This window comes from Pseudorca crassidens, chromosome 17, assembly GCF_039906515.1.
Source record: "Pseudorca crassidens isolate mPseCra1 chromosome 17, mPseCra1.hap1, whole genome shotgun sequence".
Classification (NCBI taxonomy): Eukaryota; Metazoa; Chordata; class Mammalia; order Artiodactyla; family Delphinidae; genus Pseudorca; species Pseudorca crassidens.
In genome coordinates, this window is record NC_090312.1 from 66798349 (window position 1) to 66820690 (window position 22342).

A 22342-nucleotide genomic window follows, 5' to 3' on the forward strand; every position below is an offset into this window, starting at 1 on the left:
CATCACTTTAAATATGTCCCGCCACTCCCTTCTGGCTTGCCGAGTTTCTGCTGAAAGATCAGCTGTTAACCTTATGGGGATTCCCTTGTATGTTATTTGTTGTTTTTTCCTTACTGCTTTTAATATTTTTCTTTGTATTAAATTTTGATAGTTTGATTAATATGTGTCTTGTCTTGTTCCTCCTTGGATTTATCCTTATGGGACTCTCTGTGCTTCCTGGGCTTGACTGACTATTTCCTTTCACATATTAGGGAAGTTTTCAACTATAATCTCTTCAAATATTTTCTCAGTTCCTTTCTTTTCCTCGTCTTCTTCTGGGATCCTTATGATTCAAATGTTTGTGTGTTAAATGTTGTCCCAGAGGTCTCTGAGATTGTCCTCAATTCTTTTTTCTTTATTCTGCTCTGCAGTAGTTATTCTGCTATTGATTCCTTTTAGAGCATTTTAATTTCATTTATTGTGTTGTTCTTCATTGTTTGTTTGCTCTTTAGTTTTTGTAGGTCCTTGTTAAATGTTTCTTGTATTTTCTTCATTCTGTTCCCAAGATTTTGAATGATTTTTACTGTCATTAGTCTGAATTCTTTTTTAGGTAGACAGCCTATTTCCTCTTCATTTGTTTCGGTTAGTGGGTTTTTACTTTGCTCCTTCATCTGCTGTGTGTTTCTCTGTCTTCTTATTTTGCTTAACTTACTGTGTTTGGGGTCTCCTTTTCACAGGCTGCAGGTTGGTAATTCCCATTGTTTTTGGTAAACCTTATCAATGGGTAAGGTTGGTTCAGTGGGTTGTGTAGGCTTCCTGGTGGAGGGGACTGGTGCCTGTGTTCTGGTGGATGAGGCTGGATCTTGCCTTTCTCATGGGCAGGACCACGTCCAGTAGTGTGTTTTTGGGTGTCTGTGAACTTATTATGATTTTAGGCAGCCTCTCTGCTAATGGGTGGGGGTGTGTTCCTGTCTTGCTAGTTTTTTGTCATGGGGTGTCCAGCACTGTAGCTTGTTGGTCATTGAGTGGAGCTGGGTCTTAGCGTTGAGATGGAGATCTGTGGGAGAGCTTTCTCCGTTTGGTATTATATGGGGCCAGGAGGTCTCTGGTGGACCACTGTCCTGAACTCAGCTCTCCCACCTCAGAGGCTCAGGCCTGACACCTGGCCAGAGCACCAAGACCCTTCATCCACATGGCTCCCTGGGCTATTCTGAGGTTCTGAGAGAAGAGGGAATTGCAAGGTGGATCAGAGGTCGGCATCTGAGCCATGGAAGGAGGCAGTGGTGTCCACCCCGGAGCCATCCATGGCTTCAGAAAGAGCCGTCCTTATTATTTTTTATTAACTATTATTATTCACTTGGGAAGGAACAGGTCATAAATTTGGCTCTTGGATTTTTAACTGCCAACAATATTCATATAAATAATATATAGAAATTTTCACAAAGGTAAAACATGTCACTAAAGTAACTATATTGGCTGCAATAAATCTGAGAAAATGTCATAGATAAATTTCTAAAACCTCATCCAAATCTAAATCTGTTTAATTTTATGGGTTAATTATGGAGTCGATTATTAATCTCAACATTTGCAAATGGCCAACTTTTGTAATAAATTACAAGATTATTTAGAGTTTATGGCTCTCTAACAAAATAAGGCAATAAAAAGGGAAGTGACTGTACAACAATAATTAATTAATTAAACAATTAAAAAGAGTAACCTAGGTATATACTTGCATTATTCTTGCTCTTCCTTCTCCCACTAATACTATTACTGACAGACTACAGATAAAGTTTTGTATTTCTTTGTAGCTCTGTATTTGCAATGTACTCCACTGAGGTTGTACCCTCAAAACACTGTCTTTCAAAATCATTTGAAAAATTTTTGTCCCCTCCATACTGTTTCTTTCATATTCCTGGTGAATATGAAATTGGTGAATTTAATTCACCAATTAAAAACAAATATCTATTATTTCCTGTGTGTATATATGTATCACTCCCTCTTATCTTTCTTACAAGGTTAACATGCTAGTTACACTCTTACATATCCTGCTTTTCACTTGTACTCACATCCTGGCAGACCACTCTATCAATTTAGAGATTTTTCTCATTCCACGTTCTTTGCATAGCATTCTCTTATGCCAGTCCCCTTATGATGGACCTTTGAGTTGTGCCTGGCCTTTTACTAGAATAATGTGATAATGATTAATGTTGTACACATGTCATTTCATTATATTGCCAGTGTATCTCTGGAATGGATTTGCAGAATAAGAATTGCTGGGTCAAAGGGTAAATGCATACACAATTTTTGGAGAAAATGGAGGATTGTAAGCCTTGTAGAATTCACTTTTTATGTTAGAAAAAAATCATTTCTGAAGAGATAATTAAGGACATTGCTCAATTTATTATGTGAAAACTCACAGAACAAATCCCTGTCTACACTCACGTTTGGTAAAACGAAAGTGCCCCTGGATAAGTGGTCACATTAACTTCAATCAATAGGCTATCAATAAAGGAAACATGTCAAGACCTCACTCCTCTTTCATCAAGGGAGACATTTGGGGCCAGAGAGATTCAAGTAAGGTTGGTACCAACCTCTCCAGTTTGCTAAGACAAAGCCAGTCACTCCTGCAGTGTTGGCTTAACAGTGCAAGCACAGGTCAGGAAGAAGTTGGCGCCCCTGGTACTGCAATGCCAAGGTGACTGTCTCAGAGTCACTGGCAGTGGGAATAGGCTTTGCTCCCAAGAGCATACTCAGCTGTTTCTGGGAAAGCTGATGTTTGCCTTATCAGGGTGAGCCTGCTTCTCATGAGGTGGTCAGTGATTGCTCTCACTGTTGGGGAAGACTGAATGGCATCCGGCATCCACCAGCCCCGCATTTCTTCACTGTCAGAGGTGTGCAAGACTCAGGGACAAGACTTCTTTTGCATCCATCCGGCCTAGTCTGAGGGGCTATAAACTGCAACACACACACACACACACACACACATCGATGAATGAAGCCCCACCTCCTGTAGAGATGGAAAGAACTTTCCAAACATGTGGATGAGAAACTGGAGGCATAAAAGAGGAGGAAACAAAGTGAAAAGGGAAGACTAGCAAGAGAAGGAGAAGCTGCAAGGGAGCCACAGAGTTCTAGGGGGTGGGAGACATTCTGAAAAGGCTTAAGTTAGTGAGGCTTTCTTATCTTATGTGAAATAAGGAGAAATTTAAATTTTAAATTAAGTCCTAGATTTGGGTCCTTCTCAGCAAACTAGCCTGGGAATAACACTCTGCAAGGCAGAGCCACCCTGTAACCAACAGCCTTGGGCCAACTAGTGACCAGAGGTGGTGCTTCTCCCCCAGGAATGCCTATGGTTTCTCTTCTTGCCCTTAATATGGGGAAGTATGAACATTTTTATGTTCAACTGCTGCAGTTTTCCTCAGCCAGAACTTCTTGATATAATGTTCTTTTCCTCTTTTTCCATGGAACCGTGTTTTACCTTGGTACCTCAAAATATTTTTTGAATTAAATAGAAAAAAAAAATGGAAGAAGGAAGGAAAAAGGCAGGGAAGGAAAAAAAGAAATGGAAAAAAAGAAAAACAGAAGATCTGATGTATTTCAGTGATGCTCAAAGATATAATCATTTCTGCTTTAGAAAAGTAGTCCATTCCTTGTCAAAACTATCATGGCATCTACTTCTATTGTAAAACTACTGAAAGCAAGAAAACAATTAGATTAATTGTTATTAATTAAAACCCTAAAAACAAAACAATTAATTATAATATTTTATTGAAAGAAAAAATACAGCAGAGCTCAAAAAGCTACACTTCTTATGCTTTATAAAGGTAGATGTTTACACAGGTTTTATAAATGCACACATTCATGACATTATGTCGCAATATCAAAGGCACCTTTTACTGCCACAGTATTAGGTAATGAATAAAAAATATCAAATTAATCTTTAAAAAATCTAAAATGATACAATATATTTTAGGATTATGTACATATTTGAAACATTTAGCTATTTTTAAACACTTTATTTTCATACGTGCATCAGAATTATCTCTAATTCTCAAAATATTATGGTACCAAAATTCTGTTTGTCAAATAACAAAACACAAGATGCTGTAATCTATAACCAAGCACCAGTTAAAGTCAGTATTTGAAGCTCCATCAGTTTGGCTTCTAACATGTGCAAAGTGAAGTGGGTATTTAAGATAACCATTGCAAAACATTGAGTCTCAATTTTTTGTGTCTTTAATTAGCTGATTAGAGAAAATGGGGAGAACTGGATGATTTAGATCAATGTTTTTCTAATGGTTCAATGGAATCCTAGGGCTCTCAGAAGAAATTTCCAAGGCACAGAAGAGGGTTTGGGAAATAAGTAGGTCCATTATATGTACATTATATGTTAGAGCTTTGTGCAGGATTGAGATCATACAAAGAGTTCTATTGCTTTAAAATGTTTGAAAATACTAATTTGGAAAACTGCTTCAAAACATATTTCATTTGGTTATGCTAACGCAGTTTAAGAAATATCTTTGTCAAAACAGATTATCACACTTAGTCAGTTGCACAACTCAAGTGAAAGTTTATCTAAAAATGTTGACTTCATGGTTACAGGGTATATAATTCTAAGTTTTTCTGTACATTTTTAAGTCTATAAAGACTTTGAATGGAATAATAAAATGTTATCATTAGCTCAATAGTATGAGCAAAGAACATTATCAAATTATAGATCAACACATAAAAGTGGAGAGATAATCCTTTGATATATGGAATTGTTTTAATATATAAAAATAAATGATCACTTCTGAAAGTGAGATGCACCATAATTCTGTTTGATAATTTTAACTCTTATTGTATTTATGATGTAAACAAATTAAAAATGTATTTTATTAATACCTACTTCACAAAAAGAACACTTTAATAAGCACCTCAGATCTGGAATATCATTTAAAAAAATATTATTTAGGAAAATGGATGTCAAGTTATATTATCTCTATTATCTTCCTAGAAAATTATGTCAATAGAGTCAAGCACTTTTTAATGCTCTCGGATTTAGTGAGTATCCAAGAATTTAAAACTGTTCAGCTTAAATTTTTATTGAACGGAAGAAATGGTTTTGTTGCAGGCCAAGTAGCCATCAAGAATTTGTTCTTTTAACCACCAGAGGGCGCCGGTGCCTGCAGCATGGTTGGTGTAGGTGTAATCTAACCTTTACTTGAATTTTACATCGCCGTGCTAAAAAATGCCTTTAAAAAAAATTGAAAACTTCTAAGAAATATATTTACATTCTGTAACATCTAAATAATGTTGGGCTATTAGATTAAAAAATTGAGTGTACTGGCTTATTTTGGTTAAGACTAATTTAATAGGACTTTATTAATGTTTCTAAATCAGGAATTGAATGGATAACACTTTTAACTCTGAATAAAGAGTCCCTAAGCTCCTAACAGTAACAATTCATTTAGCACCACATATTTAGCACCAGAATAGATATTGATAGTTCACACTTAATAAAAACTTTAATTCCAAAGAAACTTCAAAATTGTAGCAAGCATACGGTGGTTGTTATGCATTTTCAGCACCATTAATCAGTGAACTGTGTAACTTTCTAAGTTTTTGATTGACCTCTCATAAGTCAAAGTCAGACCATGATATAATTTTTAAAAATCATTCTGCATGCGTTTAAATATGTCTTCCCTCACACATACAACAATACAAAAAATATATATAAAACAAAGATAATATTAGACATTGATAGAAATCTAATTTCACTCTACCTAAACACTTCTTCAGGAAAAGGCTTCCCTACATCCATGTCAAGATTTGTGTCCTATGCTACTGCAGAACATAGGGAATGCTGTTATACACGGGGGAGAACACAGACCCCAGGTTAACCATGACTTTTCCTTCCTGGACACATTCAAATTATCTGTTTAACTTATGTTAAGCAGGATATGAACACAAAACACATAACTGGCCTAAGTGTGTTTTAGATTTGCTTATGTAGATGTTATAAGTTGATCTAACACAATCATGTATTAATGAGAAAAAGATATATTGTTTCAGTTCAAATATTCTGAGTAAATTTTATCAGTTGAACTTTCCCTAGTGTTTGGTCAACTCTTCGCTAAAGCTGCATGGAGCTTTCAAATGAATATTTCCATGAAGGTTTCAAATGAACACCACAGCACTGCCAATTGAATTTGGTAGGGAAGCCCTAATGGACCACAGAAGTGATGCTGCTTAGACTACTGAACAGACAAAAGCATGATAACAATAAAAACTGTTTCTGCCACATCTTAAAAGCATGCTTATCCATCATAACCAGCAACATTAAGGGTGTGCCTACACAACTCAAATACAATTCTGTAAAGAAAGCCATCAGTTTAACAGCGAAAATTGTAATTTTTCCAGTCTTTTGATGACACGGAAGCCAAAAAAATCTATATCGAGACAGAAATTTTTTACTTTTCTACTGAATAAAGGATGACATGAAAAATCTATACCAAAGATAAAACCAATGCTGTAGAATATGCATGCCAATTACTATTTCTTTTGAATGAAACCTATTAAAATGAAAACCTCAGTAATGACTATTTAAAGCTGCTCTTATGAAATAGCTTATACCCACACCCTTTGTGCTCTGGGAATTACAGTGAGAAATAGCTATCCTAGCACCATTGTTGCATGCTGTGTGAAAAAATATGACACTCTGTGTTGATACTAGCAAACTTTCATTTGCTTTAGCCTGGAAAATAAAACATTTCACATGGCCACTTCATATTACTAACTTTAAAAAGTACAGATAGAATAACAAATATACCCGTTATATTTTCAGCTGAGTTGTTAAGTTATAAATAAACTTACAGTTCTAGTTGTGATTTGGAAAGGACTGTTGTGTACAAGTTATGAGTGTGTGAACCACAGTCATAATCTGATATGTTTGATGATTTATCTGGATTGTTGATGCACTCAAAGCTTTGTATTTAAGACATTTTTGTCTTAATGAAACGTGGAAAGGTGGGGTTCCTCTAAATCCTTGCAATTCTGGACTTTTTAGTTAATTCTAAAAACCCATTCATGTAAACATTTATTACATTACAGCCACTATATAAGAAGCTGGTATAAATACAAAGATAAGACAGAATTTCTGCCAAAGGGGAGCTCAGATAATTTTATCTCAAATAAAAGTCTCACAACATGAATGCTAATTTTAATATTCATACATTTCTGTTACTATGGTAATCTTACTTTCATGTGACAAAATATCATTATACTTTTTGAGACTTGAGAAACGAAGCTACACAAGTAAACCAGCAACAGAACTGGAACTGATAGTAACCTTTTCTGGTTTAATAGTACTTTTCCTACTTCTGTAGAACTAGTTTAGCAAACTCAAGGAAGGAAATATTTTCTAGATAAATCAAATGAATATCGCGCTAATGAGCTTTCTCTTCAACTGCCGATATATATGTTAGCTAAAAGTTGAATTGGGGCCTGATTCTTACTGTTATTTCTATTTTTCATTTTAGTCTCCAAAATTTTTAGTTTTAATAAAATATATGTCCCCACAAAAGCAAAGTAGTATGATATGAAAACATTTGGTCAGATTCAGTTCGTAAAAGGAATCAGGCCAATTGTTTGTCATCATGTAAACCTGAACTTCAGATGGTGGATGTTTCCACCATCGGATTTAATTAACTACCTCACCTTTCAGCGCATCTACCCTAAGAAATTGCAAACGTGTAGGGAGTTTTAAACAAGTAGTTTTCTTCTGTTATTTGTACTCTGGAACTAACCGTGTTTACTTATTCTGTGATCCTGTTGAAGCATTGCATAACCTGAAATATACACACACACACACACAAATGCATGCACACTTGAAATGTAATGTGTTAAGTGTCTTGACCCATGTGTTGAATTCTCCTCTCTGAAAGTGATTCCCTGATTTGGAAATAAGCATTTTCAAAGTCACATGAGTGAAATTTTCATAGTGACTTTGATTTGATTTCCACCAAACTTAATGGAGAACTGAAAATTATTCTTCTACTTAGATATGGGAATAAAATTTAGTAATTAGTCCTTAGAAAATCATCTGAAGAGGCCCCTTTAACAAAATCATAACTGTCTGTGGTGTGCACATGGGAACTTGCACATGATGCTCAAGGACCATGGTGATTAGATTGATTCTCACCAAGTAAGGATGGGCAAAGCAATGGAGAGCTGGAGGTATCCTTGACACCTACAGTGTTTCTTTCTGACATCCCTCACCTCCTGCTGAAAGGCTTCAAGTTACACTAGACCTTCAGTATATGCCCTTCAGAAGCTCTCCACCTGTGTGTGTGTGTGTGTGTGTGTGTGTGTGTGTGTGCGTGCAGTAACCCTATTTCTGTGACTTTTCTTACCTGTGACTTTTCATACCTGAAGCTCATTTCTCTTGGACCTTCTCAGTTTACTTAGGTCTTGCTTTCTGCCTTCCAAAATCACAACTATTTACTCTCACCCAGTAATCCCTAGGCAGTTGTTAATTTTTCCCTGCCTCATTTAGTTCCAGACGCTATAGCTACATTTTCATGCTAATCAGAAGGCTTACATATTACACAGTGTGGCCTATCACCTATTCCACCTACATGTGAACATTGTTGCACTCACTTCCTCAAAATTACATGGAAAATAAATCTGTTAAAAAATAATAATTTTACAGCAATATAATTAGGTGGCATTATTTCCTGAATATTTTTGTGAGCTTCTTGAAGTCAGGAATCGTATTATCTTTGCATGATCAGAACATAACTATCAGAGTGCCTTGCCCATCGTAACCACTCAACACAAGATTCAATAAAAGAGATTAAGCAAAAGGCATGATTTGAACCTTACATAAGTCAAGAGTATCTTTTGGTGAACCCAAGTAAGATAAAATATCTCCAGAATGAAATCTGTGGTTGCTTAATTAAATTATTATATCCAGATATTACTGAGTGTTATTTTGCAAATTATCACTTTTGGGGCACTATAGAAGTGGGTGCTGAAGATGGCCCACCACCTCACATACATTTTAGAATAGGATTTTTAAAAATTTCCCTCAAGTTAACTACAAAATCATATTATTATCATCTATGTGTTATATCAGCTATGTGTGCGTATATACACACACATACATTATAGGCCAAATATATATTCTATTCCTTAAGAACATAATTCCTTTGGAAAACAAGTTTTGGAATTGGATGCATCAACTATGTCAATACTACATACACAATATTTTAATTTAGGCTTAGAGGTCAGAAAACAGAAATGGATGCTTTGTTTACCTCCAAGGATTAAACAAACATAATAGACAAACACTAATTTATACAATGAATAATAAGAGGAAAACAAGATTATGATAAAATATGTATAATATGTGCAAAACTCAATATATATATATGCCTATGATTCCCAGAAACCATTATATTTCCTGGAGGAAAAGACAAGCTTATTTAAACCAGTATAGGTAGTTTGACGTTACTCCTGCAAAACAAAGATTGTCAGTACAAGACCCCCCGTAACTGGGAGGGCAAGCTGAACATGGTACCCCTACTTTATATGGTGCTTCTCCAATCCAGTTGCCCCTTGGAAAAAAAAGAAAAAGAGAGCATTAGTGCTACTTGCCCATCCTTTAAAATCTGATTGTCCTTAAGCACAAGATCACGTGTTGACATGTGATGATATTTTTAGAAGTCTGTCGTTTTAGAAAAGCACTAAAAGTTATAACCATTTCTTATTTCTACAGTAACTTGTTCTGTATATCTTACTTTTAAAATGTTTTCTTTCTGAGTAAATTAATATTATGTTAATTTACAGATAAGAAGTGAGGCACTACAATGCATGGTGACATTATTAGCCATCCGACACCAGGCTTGATGCTCTATCCACTCACCATAGCTGCCTCGTTCCTGCAGCAGCCTTCTAGAGCACATGGGCTGTGTCCACTTAAACTTACTTCTTAAAAAACTCATGCTAATATTATTATAAAGATAGTAAAGTATATACAGATATAGATATATCCATGTCCATTATATATATAAAGATATATACACGTAATTCTGGGATGCTTAGAAACGGTGAAATGAGCAAGAAGTTGTTACAAGCATAAAAAATAGGTTTTAAGTGTTCAAAGGATTTCTTCCTCAAGTTGAAAAAATAGTTTAGATTCTCAGTATTCGTAAGATGAGATAACGGAAAACTCAGTAAGAGAATAATGGCTCACAGAAGCAGCCATTAAAGGTGATTCCAAAACATTTTCCCATATGTAAACTCATAGTTATAATTTTTAGTAATACTATTAGTTTTTTGATAATGCTGAACCTATTTAACTGAATTATTATGTGTTATCAATATTTTTCTTCATCTGTAATTATGGCCATGATTATAGTGGTACACCAAATTCACCATTTAGGATAGTTAAAAACAGCCACAATGCCTTATGTTATTAAGCTCTTTTAGCTGTGAGGAAGGAGGCAATGAATGTATTCTCAGTAGCATGGTGATTAGTAACTACGGTACTATACAGCCAGTGATGTGAAGGAAATTGAATGGTCAGGAGAAAATTTGGTTGTAGATAGTTGAAGATATCAACTATCTTGAAGATAAGACAACAGTGTAAAGGCTAAAATATGAAACAAGTGGGTCTCATCTTTGAAACCTAAATAAGACCAAGCAGGTGACTCATACAGTGCATCTACCAGACATGAACATATCCTTATTCAGTCAGTTGAAAAGTCACGTTTTTATCTATAAAATATCTGTAAAGGAAAAGTTGTCTGTAAAATGAAAAATATGCTGATTATTCATATTACAAAATGAGATTACAAGGCTGCCCACCTCTATCTAGCTTATTCTACACTCTGCCTTCCAGAGAAGCTTCCTCAAGCATAATTTTGGTAATGTAAATGTTTGCTTATGAACATTCAAGGAGGTCCATCCCTCAAGAGTGCAGCTCACTCCTTTATCCTAATCTCTCCCATTCTATATTCATAATCTTATTTCCCTCTATATCTTTACCCAAACCTATAAAAATATATGAACCCAGCCTGTGGTATTTTAATTTCATATTTTTCAACTTATTCTACATAGCTTTTAGAAATTACACAGCACATATTTTTGGTAATGTTAACTTAGAAATACAATTTAATTATATAAAAATTATTATATATTATATTACAAACTTTTATACAAATGGAAGATAATTGTATTCAGTATTAGATCAGTCAGTTGATAAACTTATATTATTTTTCCTTCTAATTTTTATTCTATTTCATCTAATTCAATTCATTCTCATTCTCTCATTTTTCTCTCTCTCTCTCTCTATCTCTGTCTCCCCCCCAAACCCCTTTCCTTCTCTGTTTTATTTTGCCCCTGAAAAACAGTTATACTTGAGATAAATTCATATTGGGATTGGAAGAAACATAGTCAACTATCAGTCAGGATTTTAAAACTTTCTTCATTGCCTAGGTTTCAAAAGAATGGTTCTCTATCACAGCAAATATAGCATACTAACACATATCTTAAACTCTCAGACTTATAAAACAATCAGACATCTCATCAATAGTATTACAAAATTCCAATCATTGGCCAAAAACAGAATAGTTAAATGAATGTTATAAAAAAACCTCTTTCACTATTTGAGTACTACTTGGCCTATTTATGTCAGAAAGAAGGGTTAAAGTCTTAATAGGAAAATATACAGTATAAAACTGAAAATATCAAACAAATGCAGTTTTAATGCTTATCATAATGCAGCCACATTTTACTTTCCAAACCTTACTATTCTAATAACTGTGGAGAGGGGACCATCGGGAAAATTGCTATTTTTCTAACTTTGCAAAAACACTGCCACTGGCATACTACCATATAAATGAGTAATGCAGTTATTTGTGAAACATTTTCTCATTCCCTCCCCATACTGGCAAAGCTGGAGAAAATCTTTGTTTGGGACTTACTTTGGAAGACACCAGGAGTGTCATAAATCCTTTGTACATTTTAGTATTTATTCCAAATGAGAACAGACTCATGTATAAATACTGGAACATTTTATCCGAAGAGTCATTGTTATCAAAAAGGCATTTTATCAGACGTTAACAAATGCTTATTTATCCTCATACTATAAAGAATGTTCATAAATGTGAGCCTATTTTATAATCTTTGATCAATTTTCACAATATCTTTTTATGTATGCCGTAAGAAGAAATTACTGAATATTTTTTGTACTGAAATTGAAATCATGGCAAAGCTTTCATTAAAAAGAAGTCATAGCATTTAAATTTTCCCTTCTGATTCTGAATGCCTCCTTAACCATCTATGGAAAAAGTAAACTGTGATTGTAATTTTACTCTTAAAAGAAAGAAGAAGGGCTTGTTTTGCTTTCCTAGTGAAAAAGCTAAGCCAACATTCTAGTACTGATTGATGAGAATACTGTGGTGTTGATAAATTCCCTAGAAGATCCTTTCCTGATGCCTTTTATATAGCTATCAAAAACCTAAAAGCGTATGTTTATTTTATAATTACCATGCCTAAAGAAAGATGGTAAGGAGAATTTAGTGACTCTCCAAATCACAAATAGTCTTGCCTGCAATTTTAATCTAGAATCCTTGTGAAAAGAAACCTTTCAGCTTATAACTTTTCAGATATACAAGAAGATGGAAGATTTGAGGATTAGTGCTTGTTAGTTAAGTCTTACTCATATTATTTACCTGTTAAAAGTATCTATCAGACTGAAGATATTTAACATCATTAAAGATTCCAAGAAGTAGAATCCAACTGTATACTTACTTTGGGGCATAGTTGCATACCAAATAAACTGCACGGCGCCATACAGCTCCCCAAACATTCATGTTTTGACAAGTATGAATTGCACATCCTATTCGATTGGAAGTGGCCCAAACCATCTGAGAAAGTAAATCGATATACTGTTATTGAAGTTGGAGCGAAGAAAATTCATGTTCACCAAAATAGTAAGAGCATTTTTTAAAAGTATGAATCAAAAATGAACAAAACAATTAAAATAACCTGTGTATAATGTGTGCACATGGGGCCAAAACATCTCATAGGACATCTGGGATTGCAATCCTGGGGATACGGAAAAGCATAATCTTTCACTTCATCATACCATGGCTTGACCAACTGGAGAATAGAGCGATATCTAGATATCAAGAAACACAATGAGAACTTAGAGTACAGTAGTGGCAATATATAGTGGGCTCACCTTAAATTATAAGTTAATTGGTCCTTTTGCAGATTATTCATGATAAATCAAGAACATACCCACCCCTCACAATTACCATCATCACCTAGTAGAATCCTCTATTCCTTCAAGTAGAGCCAAACATGAAAATGCCCAGGACTGGAGCAAGTGATCCTGTATTTGTCTAAGTATGTGTCTGGTTGTTTCAAAAAGAGAAATGCAAATCTTTCAGGAATTATCATCTTTATCTTGTTTTACCACCTGATTTTCCTCCCCTATGTGGAAGAGAATGAGTCTTTGGAATATTGGATGATGACATTCCACAGTGGTAGAAAAATTATCCTATTACTGGGAACAGCTTTATCCATTGTTGCATATACTTGCATATACATACGTGTGCCTATTTATATATACATATATGTGTAAATATATTGAATTTGTACAACACACACAGATACAGGTATATGCAAACATGGGAAGGTTGCATACACAATAATGGCTTCTGCCACCATGAAGGGATTTTTCTGAAGTAGAAGAGATAGGATACAGGATACAGCCTGATCCTTTCAAAGATTCTGTGAGATAAGGGTAGAATACAGGCTAAGGGAGGGTGTTCCAAGGGTGAAAGGGAAAACTGGTTTTTCTAGGCCCTTTTAAAAAATTAAATAATCCTTGAAGACATCTAAAACAGTCATAGGCCAAGCATCAGTGCCTGACACATAGTGAGCCCTCTTGCAGATATTACTTGAAATTGGTGTCACTAACCCTTGGAGTCCATAAGCAGTAAAGTTGCATGGATAAACAGTATCAGTGAAACTACTTCCTACCTTCCAGTTCGTACAGATAGATTTTGACCCAAAAATCTCAATAAGTAAGAAGGCCCATGGTCCCAAATGCAAGTAGCTGCCCAAGCCTCTGCAGATTTTGCAAGATTTTCATCCCAGACCTGTGAAAGTGAAAAAAACCTTCAGCTTTACTGGGTTTGCTAGTAACAAACAAAAAGAGAAAAGAAATGGCACTACTATTTCCTAAACTTCTTTCAATTCTGCTTCCTGACTAGAAGAAAGCAAATTTAGACCATTGTTATTCAAAGTTCTACAGTGCAATATTGTTATTCCTCAAAAATCTTTATTGTTTTTACAGGGCCATCTAGACCCAAAGTCCAGACATAAATTTTGGTAAAGGATAGGTTAACAAAAATATCGTATCCAGATGTAACTTGGAGATACCTCATACTGACCACTGAAGTTTGAATCCACCAAAGTCAATTGATTTCCCTGGAGTTTATTCACAGCAAAAAGGAGCCATGCTATTGATATATCTTAAAAATTAATGAGATCAAATTTATTCAAATCAATGTACCAAAATTAACAATGTCTCATAGTCCAACTTTTTAATTGAGATATAATTGATATATAACATTATTAGTTTCAGGTGTACAACTTAATGATTTTTATGTACATATATATTGTGAAATGATCACCACAATAAGTCTAGTTAACATCCGTCACCACACACAGTTACAAATTTCTTTTCTTGTGAAGAGAACTTTTAAGATGTATTCTCTTAGCAGCACCCAAATGTACAATACAGTATTATTAACTACAGTCACCATGCTGTATATTACATCCTCAGGATTTATTTTATAACTGAAAGTCTGTACCTTTTAACCACCTTCACATATTTCACACACCCCACCCCCCAACCTCTGGCAGCCACCTATCTGCTCTCTAGATCTCTGAGTTCAGTATTGTTTTTGTTGTTGTTTTTAGATTCCACGTACATATGAGATCATAAGTTATTTGTCTCTTTCTGACTTATTTCACTTACCATAATGCCCTTCAGTTCCATGCATGTTGTCACAAATGGCAAGATTTCCTTGTTTATTATGGCTGAATAATATTCCATTTATCTACTTATTTGTTGACGGACAGTTAGGCTGCTTCCATATCTTGGCTATTGTAAATAGTGCTGTTATGAACATTGGGGTGAAGTTATCTTTTTGAGTTAGTATTTTAGTTTCCAGACTAATACCCAGAAGTGGAATTGCTATATCATATGGTAGTTCTGTTTTAATTTTTTGAGGACACTCTATACTGTTTTCCATAGTGGCTGCACCAATTTACATTCCCACCAACAGTGCCCAAGGTTCCCTTTTCCCCAGATCCTCACCAACACTTGTTATTTCTTGACTTTTTGACAATAGTCATTCTAACAGGTGTGAGATGATGTCTCACTGTGGTTTTGATTTGCATTTATTCCAACTTTTAAGTGTCAAACTATATTAAATTATAATATATAAATGATATTTTATATCATTTGAATATTTGATAGTAATAATAATATTAGAACTTTTAATTGTTATGAGCTAGAAACATAGATTTACTTAATGTAACAGTGTATTTAAGTGAAAGGAAATTAATTTAGTGACTTTGAAATAAAATAGGAAAAAAAATTGATGAACCCTTCAGAGACATTTTTACCCTAGAAGACCATGGCACCCACCCTGAAAAAAGATTTGTTAGCCACTTAGAAGTTGTCTTAAATTAGAAAAACAAAGTCATCTTACATAAATCTATCTAGAATTACATTAAAATAAATTCACTCACAAAATTACATGAAATCAGAATTATCAAGAAAGGATCTGGAGTAATTCTGTGGTGACAGTGGCCATATCTCCACTGTCTGTGTAAAAAGAAAGATCATTCAAAAAGCTATAATAAAATACACTTTCCTTAATTATCCAGAATATAATCTGCCCATTTTGTGGATTAATTAAATGTGGCAAAACATTACATAATACCCTTTTAATAAGTAAATAATCAGTGTTAAATACAGTATATAAATGGAAAATACTCATTCTATAATATTTTAAAAGTTAATGTCTCTTTATATACTTGTCTTCTCCTTTGAATTGATATCATGCTTTTTTACAGTTATAAAAAATACTTTGTATTATTCCTTCACACATAGCTCTGTAAAATAATCATTTGATATGTTTTATGAATTATTACTTCAAACCTCTCCTTTTGTTTGTAAAAATTCTGTGCAGAAATATCAGTGAACCAAACTAAATTTGCAATGAAAATCATAGTATTCTAGAACTGAAATTAACTTTTAAAAGCATTTTGTTTGGCTAATAATGGATTCATCTGGTATTTATTCTTCTGATATTTTTAATGAAATATGGATTTACAAAATATGGATTTCAGTTCACCAGAATGCAAAATATTACCATTAGATCACAAATGAATTTTAGACGGAATAGCATCAACAAATTATGTCTCTGAGCTAATTGTAGTCACTTTGGGAAAAAAATACATCTAAATATTATTAACATATTGAAGTGGTGTGCACTCAGAACAGTAACTGCTAAAAACACGGCTTTTCTGTGTTTTTATATAATCTTTCTAAAAACAGTCTTTCTTATAGTCTTGTTCTGAAATATCAGCACTGCATGGCACAAATAATACTGAAAAAGAAAATAAAATATCTTGTATTCTAACCCTAAGCCTACTGCTAAGATCATCTGTGACTGAGGACATGTCAATTATTCTGTCTCCCAGTTAACTCATCTCTAGGGTCCCTTTCCTCTTCAGCATTTCATGATTTAGTATCCCTGAGTAACTCCAGCATCAGAATCAGGAAGATCTGTTATATTGACCTATGACTTGTTCAGTTCTAGCCTTTTCCATACCACAGAAAGAGGAAACCTAGATTCTTCACAAAATAATTTAAAATATTTAAGGCAGTTAACAAATTTAAGGTAACTTAGCATATATAATTCTATATGCTTACTCATATACTTAAAACGTATTGTGTATGTCAAAGAGATAAACCAAAGAGTTCATGCCTGAAAAATATCTTACATGAGCACCATTTTTAAATTATTATAAAGGATTTTGATAGGAAGACCCTGTATTTAGCATTACCGATGCCTACGTTTTTAGGTGTTTCTATGTACAGATATCATAATTAAAATTTTTGAGATGATAGTTGTGAGGGAGGAGAGATGACCACTTTTTTTCATTTCTCCATGTTTGCTTTTAGGAAACTGATGGGAGGGATTTCTGCCTGTCCCTGAAGGAAGATGCTGGAGACCCTGGCAGCACTGGCCAGGTCCCACACAGAGAGTGGGATCATTTTGCCTTCCCATGGGAGACATACCAACTGTCTCTCTGATGCCTACTGCAGAAGAAGTCAGAAAGTCCTGTGCTCTTTCTTGCCTGTTTGTCCCCAGGCAGGACTCACACCCATCCTGTAAAGAGGGGAAGATCCTGCTCTGAAATTTACGAATTGCGTATCTACTGTATTTGCTGTCTCCGTCTTTCTCCACTGGTTACAACTCCCAGGAGAATATGGGTGAGTGATGTATCCCTTTAATCCACAGTGGTATTTAAATCTATTAATATGATGAGAGGTCTTTCAGGGTTGAAAACAGCAAATAAGGATAGCTTCTTTCTTATCCAGAAGCTCTAAATTGTGATGAATGTTGCCAGTTTAACCATGTGAAAGAATTCTAACAACTTATACAAATTTAGGGAATGAAGTTGTAATCACCTAAACATTTGACTAATATATACATTTCTGGATGCTTAGTGGATAATCTATCTGCTGAATTTTGCTGAACACCTGTGATATTTATTTGAAATAAGTTTAGTATCATACCCTACAAATACAGCAAAAGAAAAAAGGTCACAGGTGTGTACTTACTTAACGTTCTATGGAATGACTAGCAAATATGCAACATATTATGATCATTTGTTAGAAAAGCTAAACACCTTATATTTATTCAGCTTTTATGCAGCTAGCCTCAAATTCTGTATTTCTAGTTCTTGTCCCTCTAAATGGATAAAATACTTTCACAGGTAACTGAGTTGTGAACACTTAAAATATCATGCCTTCTAAAAATTAGGCAAAAATTAAGAAAATGATGCATGGAGACAAAAAAACATTTACAGGAGCTAGTAGGAGTTAGATATTATGATTAGATAACTCACAAAGTGAAGATGGCTTAAAACGGTGTCAGAGCGCACAGAAGCCTATATATGTGCCCTATTGCGCCACAGGATTTTCTTCCATTCTTTGCTGTTACGAGCCATTTAGTTGGTCAGCTTGTAAACTGATTGATTTAGCTCTGGACTAAAATGTTTACCATGAACTACTCTGCTTATCAACAAATTTAGCACCTTGTCTGTGGAAACCACATAGTCTGATTAAGCCATGAGAAGCATCCAGAATTCAAACTGATGTCATTTCAATAGCTAGAAGAGTGTGGCTCCAAGAGATAGGAGGCATATGAAAAGAATGAAAAGACCTCAAGTCCAGAGATCTTCAGAGGTTAAGCCAAAGAAATACAAAATTGAGTCAAAGAAAGTCTCAGCATGGGAGAAAATCACTGACTTCCGTAAATTGAAGAATTAGAGAGTGATATGATCCAGCCCAAAGATGAGGTTGTTTTATCAGCCATTTCCTTAAGTTTTGTTATCCACAACACAGTGGGCACCGGGACATCCGAAACTGCCTTCTTAAACCCCAGTCACTATCTCCGGACAATAAGAAATGTAGACCAACTGAAAGGCAACCCTGAAAATTACTTGAGAATATATCCCCAACATTGTTTGATATGACATACTGTTTTTTTTCAAGTGGGTAACATCTTTTAATTCCAAACATAAGAATTAAAGGTAGATGTGTTTGAAAGAATTAAATATAAGGTGTTAAAAAGGATAAATATTTCTAGGTAACGAACCTGTACATATTTGATGTTATTAATATTTATAGTGGTTCAGAGAATCTGGCAACAGGTTATTAAAGCAATACGTTAGCCTTGTAATTTCAACATAAAATATATCAATAATTATTTATATTTGTGGTTTTAAGTTAAAAATTTTAAGAAAATCTTGTTACAATTTTTAAACAGTATTGCAAAATTTAGAACTTAAGAGTCACTGTGTTACTTAGACTTTTAAGACATTTAAATATATGGAAATTATTTTCAATAAGCCAGTTGAAGTACTAAAGGTCAAATATGTTAAATCTATAAATGCAGCTTAAAATTTAAATTAATTAGATTTGTAAGTAGTAACAAACATTAAACAAATGTGATTGCCAAAACTTGCTAGATTTCTGAATAGAACAAAAATATATGTAAATGAAGCTAAATTAGAGGAGAACAAGAAATATTAAATTTGAAAATGACCTCTTAAAAAATCTGTTCTGCACGTGGAAACCATCTTCAAAGACATAAAATACTAAAAAATAAAATTATCACACTGAGTTTTTGAAGACACATTTATAAATTGGTTATTGTCATGGATACTCTGATAGCAATGACATTGGAAACAGTATGGCATGTCGTATAGACACTTATTTTCTTGGACTGACATGTGGTCATTTCTCATATATTTAGATAAAAAGTAAAGGCAGTTTAGATAGACAAGTTTTTGGCTTTTAAAAATAACTCAGCTGGGGCTCTTTGTTCTTTTTCTGGGTTAGATTGGGAAAGCAGTGCTGACTTATAGAAGTGAGAAAGAGCCATTAAAAAGATATTAAGTGATGACAAAATTATTTTCCCTGAGGGCTGCCAGAAGCTTTTAAAAAACACTTCATGGGCATGGTTGTGGTTTTGTTTTGAAATTGGGGTTTATTCCCTTTCGGTGGAAATGCTTGTGAAGTGCCAATAAAGGAAACTGAGAGCTGAATATATGACCCAGTGTTAAACCAGACAGGAGGGAAGAATGGGCCTTGGTAAGACTGGGGGGGGGTGCGGCACAGGAAGAGAAAAGGATTTCCCATGGGAAATTGGGGGCACTAATTGGATTAATTAAATGATATTAAACCAATTATACTTTTAAAAAGAACTAGCTAAGGAACTTGATTTAAAAAAAATTCCCTCAAGCCTCAAAAATGACCATAAATATGGGACCACATTATACCACAAAGTATCAACGTGGGGTCCTAAGCATTTTTTAAATGTTTAAATGAAAATAGTGAAGACTTTCCTCAGGTAAGATGAGTGCTACCTTTTATGTAGGTGGGAAAGGTAAATTTCTATAAAAAAAAGGTGTAAAAGTATACTTTTTTTTAGAGGTATTCTGAACTGGATCATTGCCAGCAGCATAAAATTCTTAAAAACAAACACAAAAGGACTTCTCTTGACCCCTTTTCATCTTCGTCTTCCAATGCACCATTCCTCTTCTTCCTTTTACAATGAAATTTGAGTGTTGTCTTAACAGAGAATTTTCAGTTTTTCTTCTTCTACTCTTGAGCCCACCCCAGGCAGGTTCCCCCCGCTACCTCCACTCTACCCAAATTGCTCACATCCATATCATAAATGGTCATTTCCTGGTCACCATGTTTTTTGTTCTATTAGCAGCTTTTAGAATGCCTGACCACTTGCTCCTCCTGGACCCACTTCCACCCCCTGGTTTCATGACCCCACCCTTGCCTTGTTTTTCTCTGGCTGCTGCCTTGTTTTCCTCCATATGTTTGCTGATTCTTCCTCATCTCCCTAACCTGTGCATGCTGGAGGGTTCCCAGGGCTGAAGCCATGTCTCTGTCTGTCTCTCTGTCTGTCTGTCTCTCTCTCTCCCTCTCTCTCTCTTCTGTTTCATCAATTCACTGCCTAGGTAACCACATCCAGTCTCACACATTGAAATACTATTTATAAGCTGGTGGTACTCTTCCAAATTATATCTATAGACCTCTCCACTGAATTCCAGACTGATTTATCCACCTATCCACTTTAAACCTCTACTTAACAAGTCCAAAATTGAGTTCCAGTATTCACAACCCTACTGCCACTCCCTACCCTCTAACCAGCTACTCCTACAGTCTTCCTCCCGTCAGTGGATGACATTACCCTTTTTCTTCTGGTTCAGGGGTCACCAGATCTATCCCATTGCCTACTTATATGTTATCTATAGCTGTTTCTGTGTTACAGTGGCAGCACGGACCACAAGGTCTGCAGAGCTAAACGTATTTACCATCTGGTCCTTTACAGAAAAAGTTTACCAATTGCTTTTGTAGTTGCTCAAGCCAGAGAGTCCATAGCCATCTTTACTCTTTCTTTGCTTAATAATCTTTATATGCTCTATCAGCAAATCTTGTCGATCCTGCCATTAAAATCCTGTGTATCCAGAATATACCCACTGATCATCACTATTATTACCACCACCTTGAGTGAAGCCACCATCATTTGTTATCTGGATTATTGAAAAAGACTCCTTCCTGAGGGAGTGTTTCCTACATATAAAGCCTTAATATATAAATTAAGGAAGGCATGGATAAAAGAAAAATATTCAGAATTTGAGGTAAGATTATTTAAACAGGATTGGTGATTAGGAAATAAAGGAAAAAAAATTTCAGTGCTTTAATCTATGCATGGCTCAATCTATACCTCAGTCAAGTGCTTTGAAGATACCAAAGTGCTATTTAAATATAATCAAACTCAACTGATTGGGTTGGGGGTTGGTCTAGTAATGAAAATGAGTATTGGGTGTAAGATGACAAAATGCAACTGCTGCTTGACATCCGGACAGTTATATGAAAGAGAGAGAGAGAGAGAGAGAGAGAGAGAGAGAGACTTGGAAATGAGTGAATTTTTCCCCACCCAAAGAGGCTCTTCCTTTTTAAACAATTGCTGACAAGTAGGAAGTGGGCACAATGTCTCTAAACCTTAAAACTTTTCAGGATAATCTAGAAATCCTGATGTATATGTGAAATGTATCCACTTCTACATGTTGCCAAATAGCCTTTTAAATGTAAAATTCTCTGCAGTTCAACACTTGCAGAGCAAATTAAACATGACTACTAATTGGAATGGTTAATGGGCCTACAGTTTATGAACTCTGATGGGAGGTATCATTGTCACCATTACGCTTATGTAGATGTGTGATCTTAATACACAAGGATGGTGGCAAGAAAGAGTGACCCTGGAACTGTCTTGGCCCCAAATCTCCTTACACCAAACTTACCAGATGGGGACTGCTGTTTTGTTATCAACAGTGGAAAATGCAAGAAATGCAAATTTCCAGATCAACCAATAGAATCCTAGATAATTCGTTAATCTAGGCAGCTAGTAATTGGCTACTTATTGGGAGGGCTGCACAGTATTGGGTACTGGGAATTCAACAGTCAGCAAGACTGACA

At 34.9% G+C, this 22342-nt stretch overlaps 1 protein-coding gene across 1 annotated transcript in view; it reads right to left on the bottom strand.

Moving 5' to 3' along the window:
• Window positions 1-3730: 3730 nt before the first annotated feature.
• Window positions 3731-22342, bottom strand: part of PI15 (peptidase inhibitor 15) — a 28619-nt gene continuing 10007 nt past the window's right edge. The window contains exons 2-5 of the mRNA XM_067712025.1: window positions 14017-14135; window positions 13015-13147; window positions 12778-12893; window positions 3731-9578 (exon numbers count right to left, since the gene is read on the bottom strand). Coding sequence (XP_067568126.1) covers window positions 9443-9578; window positions 12778-12893; window positions 13015-13147; window positions 14017-14135 — 504 coding nt within the window. The 3' untranslated portion in view covers window positions 3731-9442. The remainder of the gene's footprint in view (window positions 9579-12777; window positions 12894-13014; window positions 13148-14016; window positions 14136-22342) is intronic.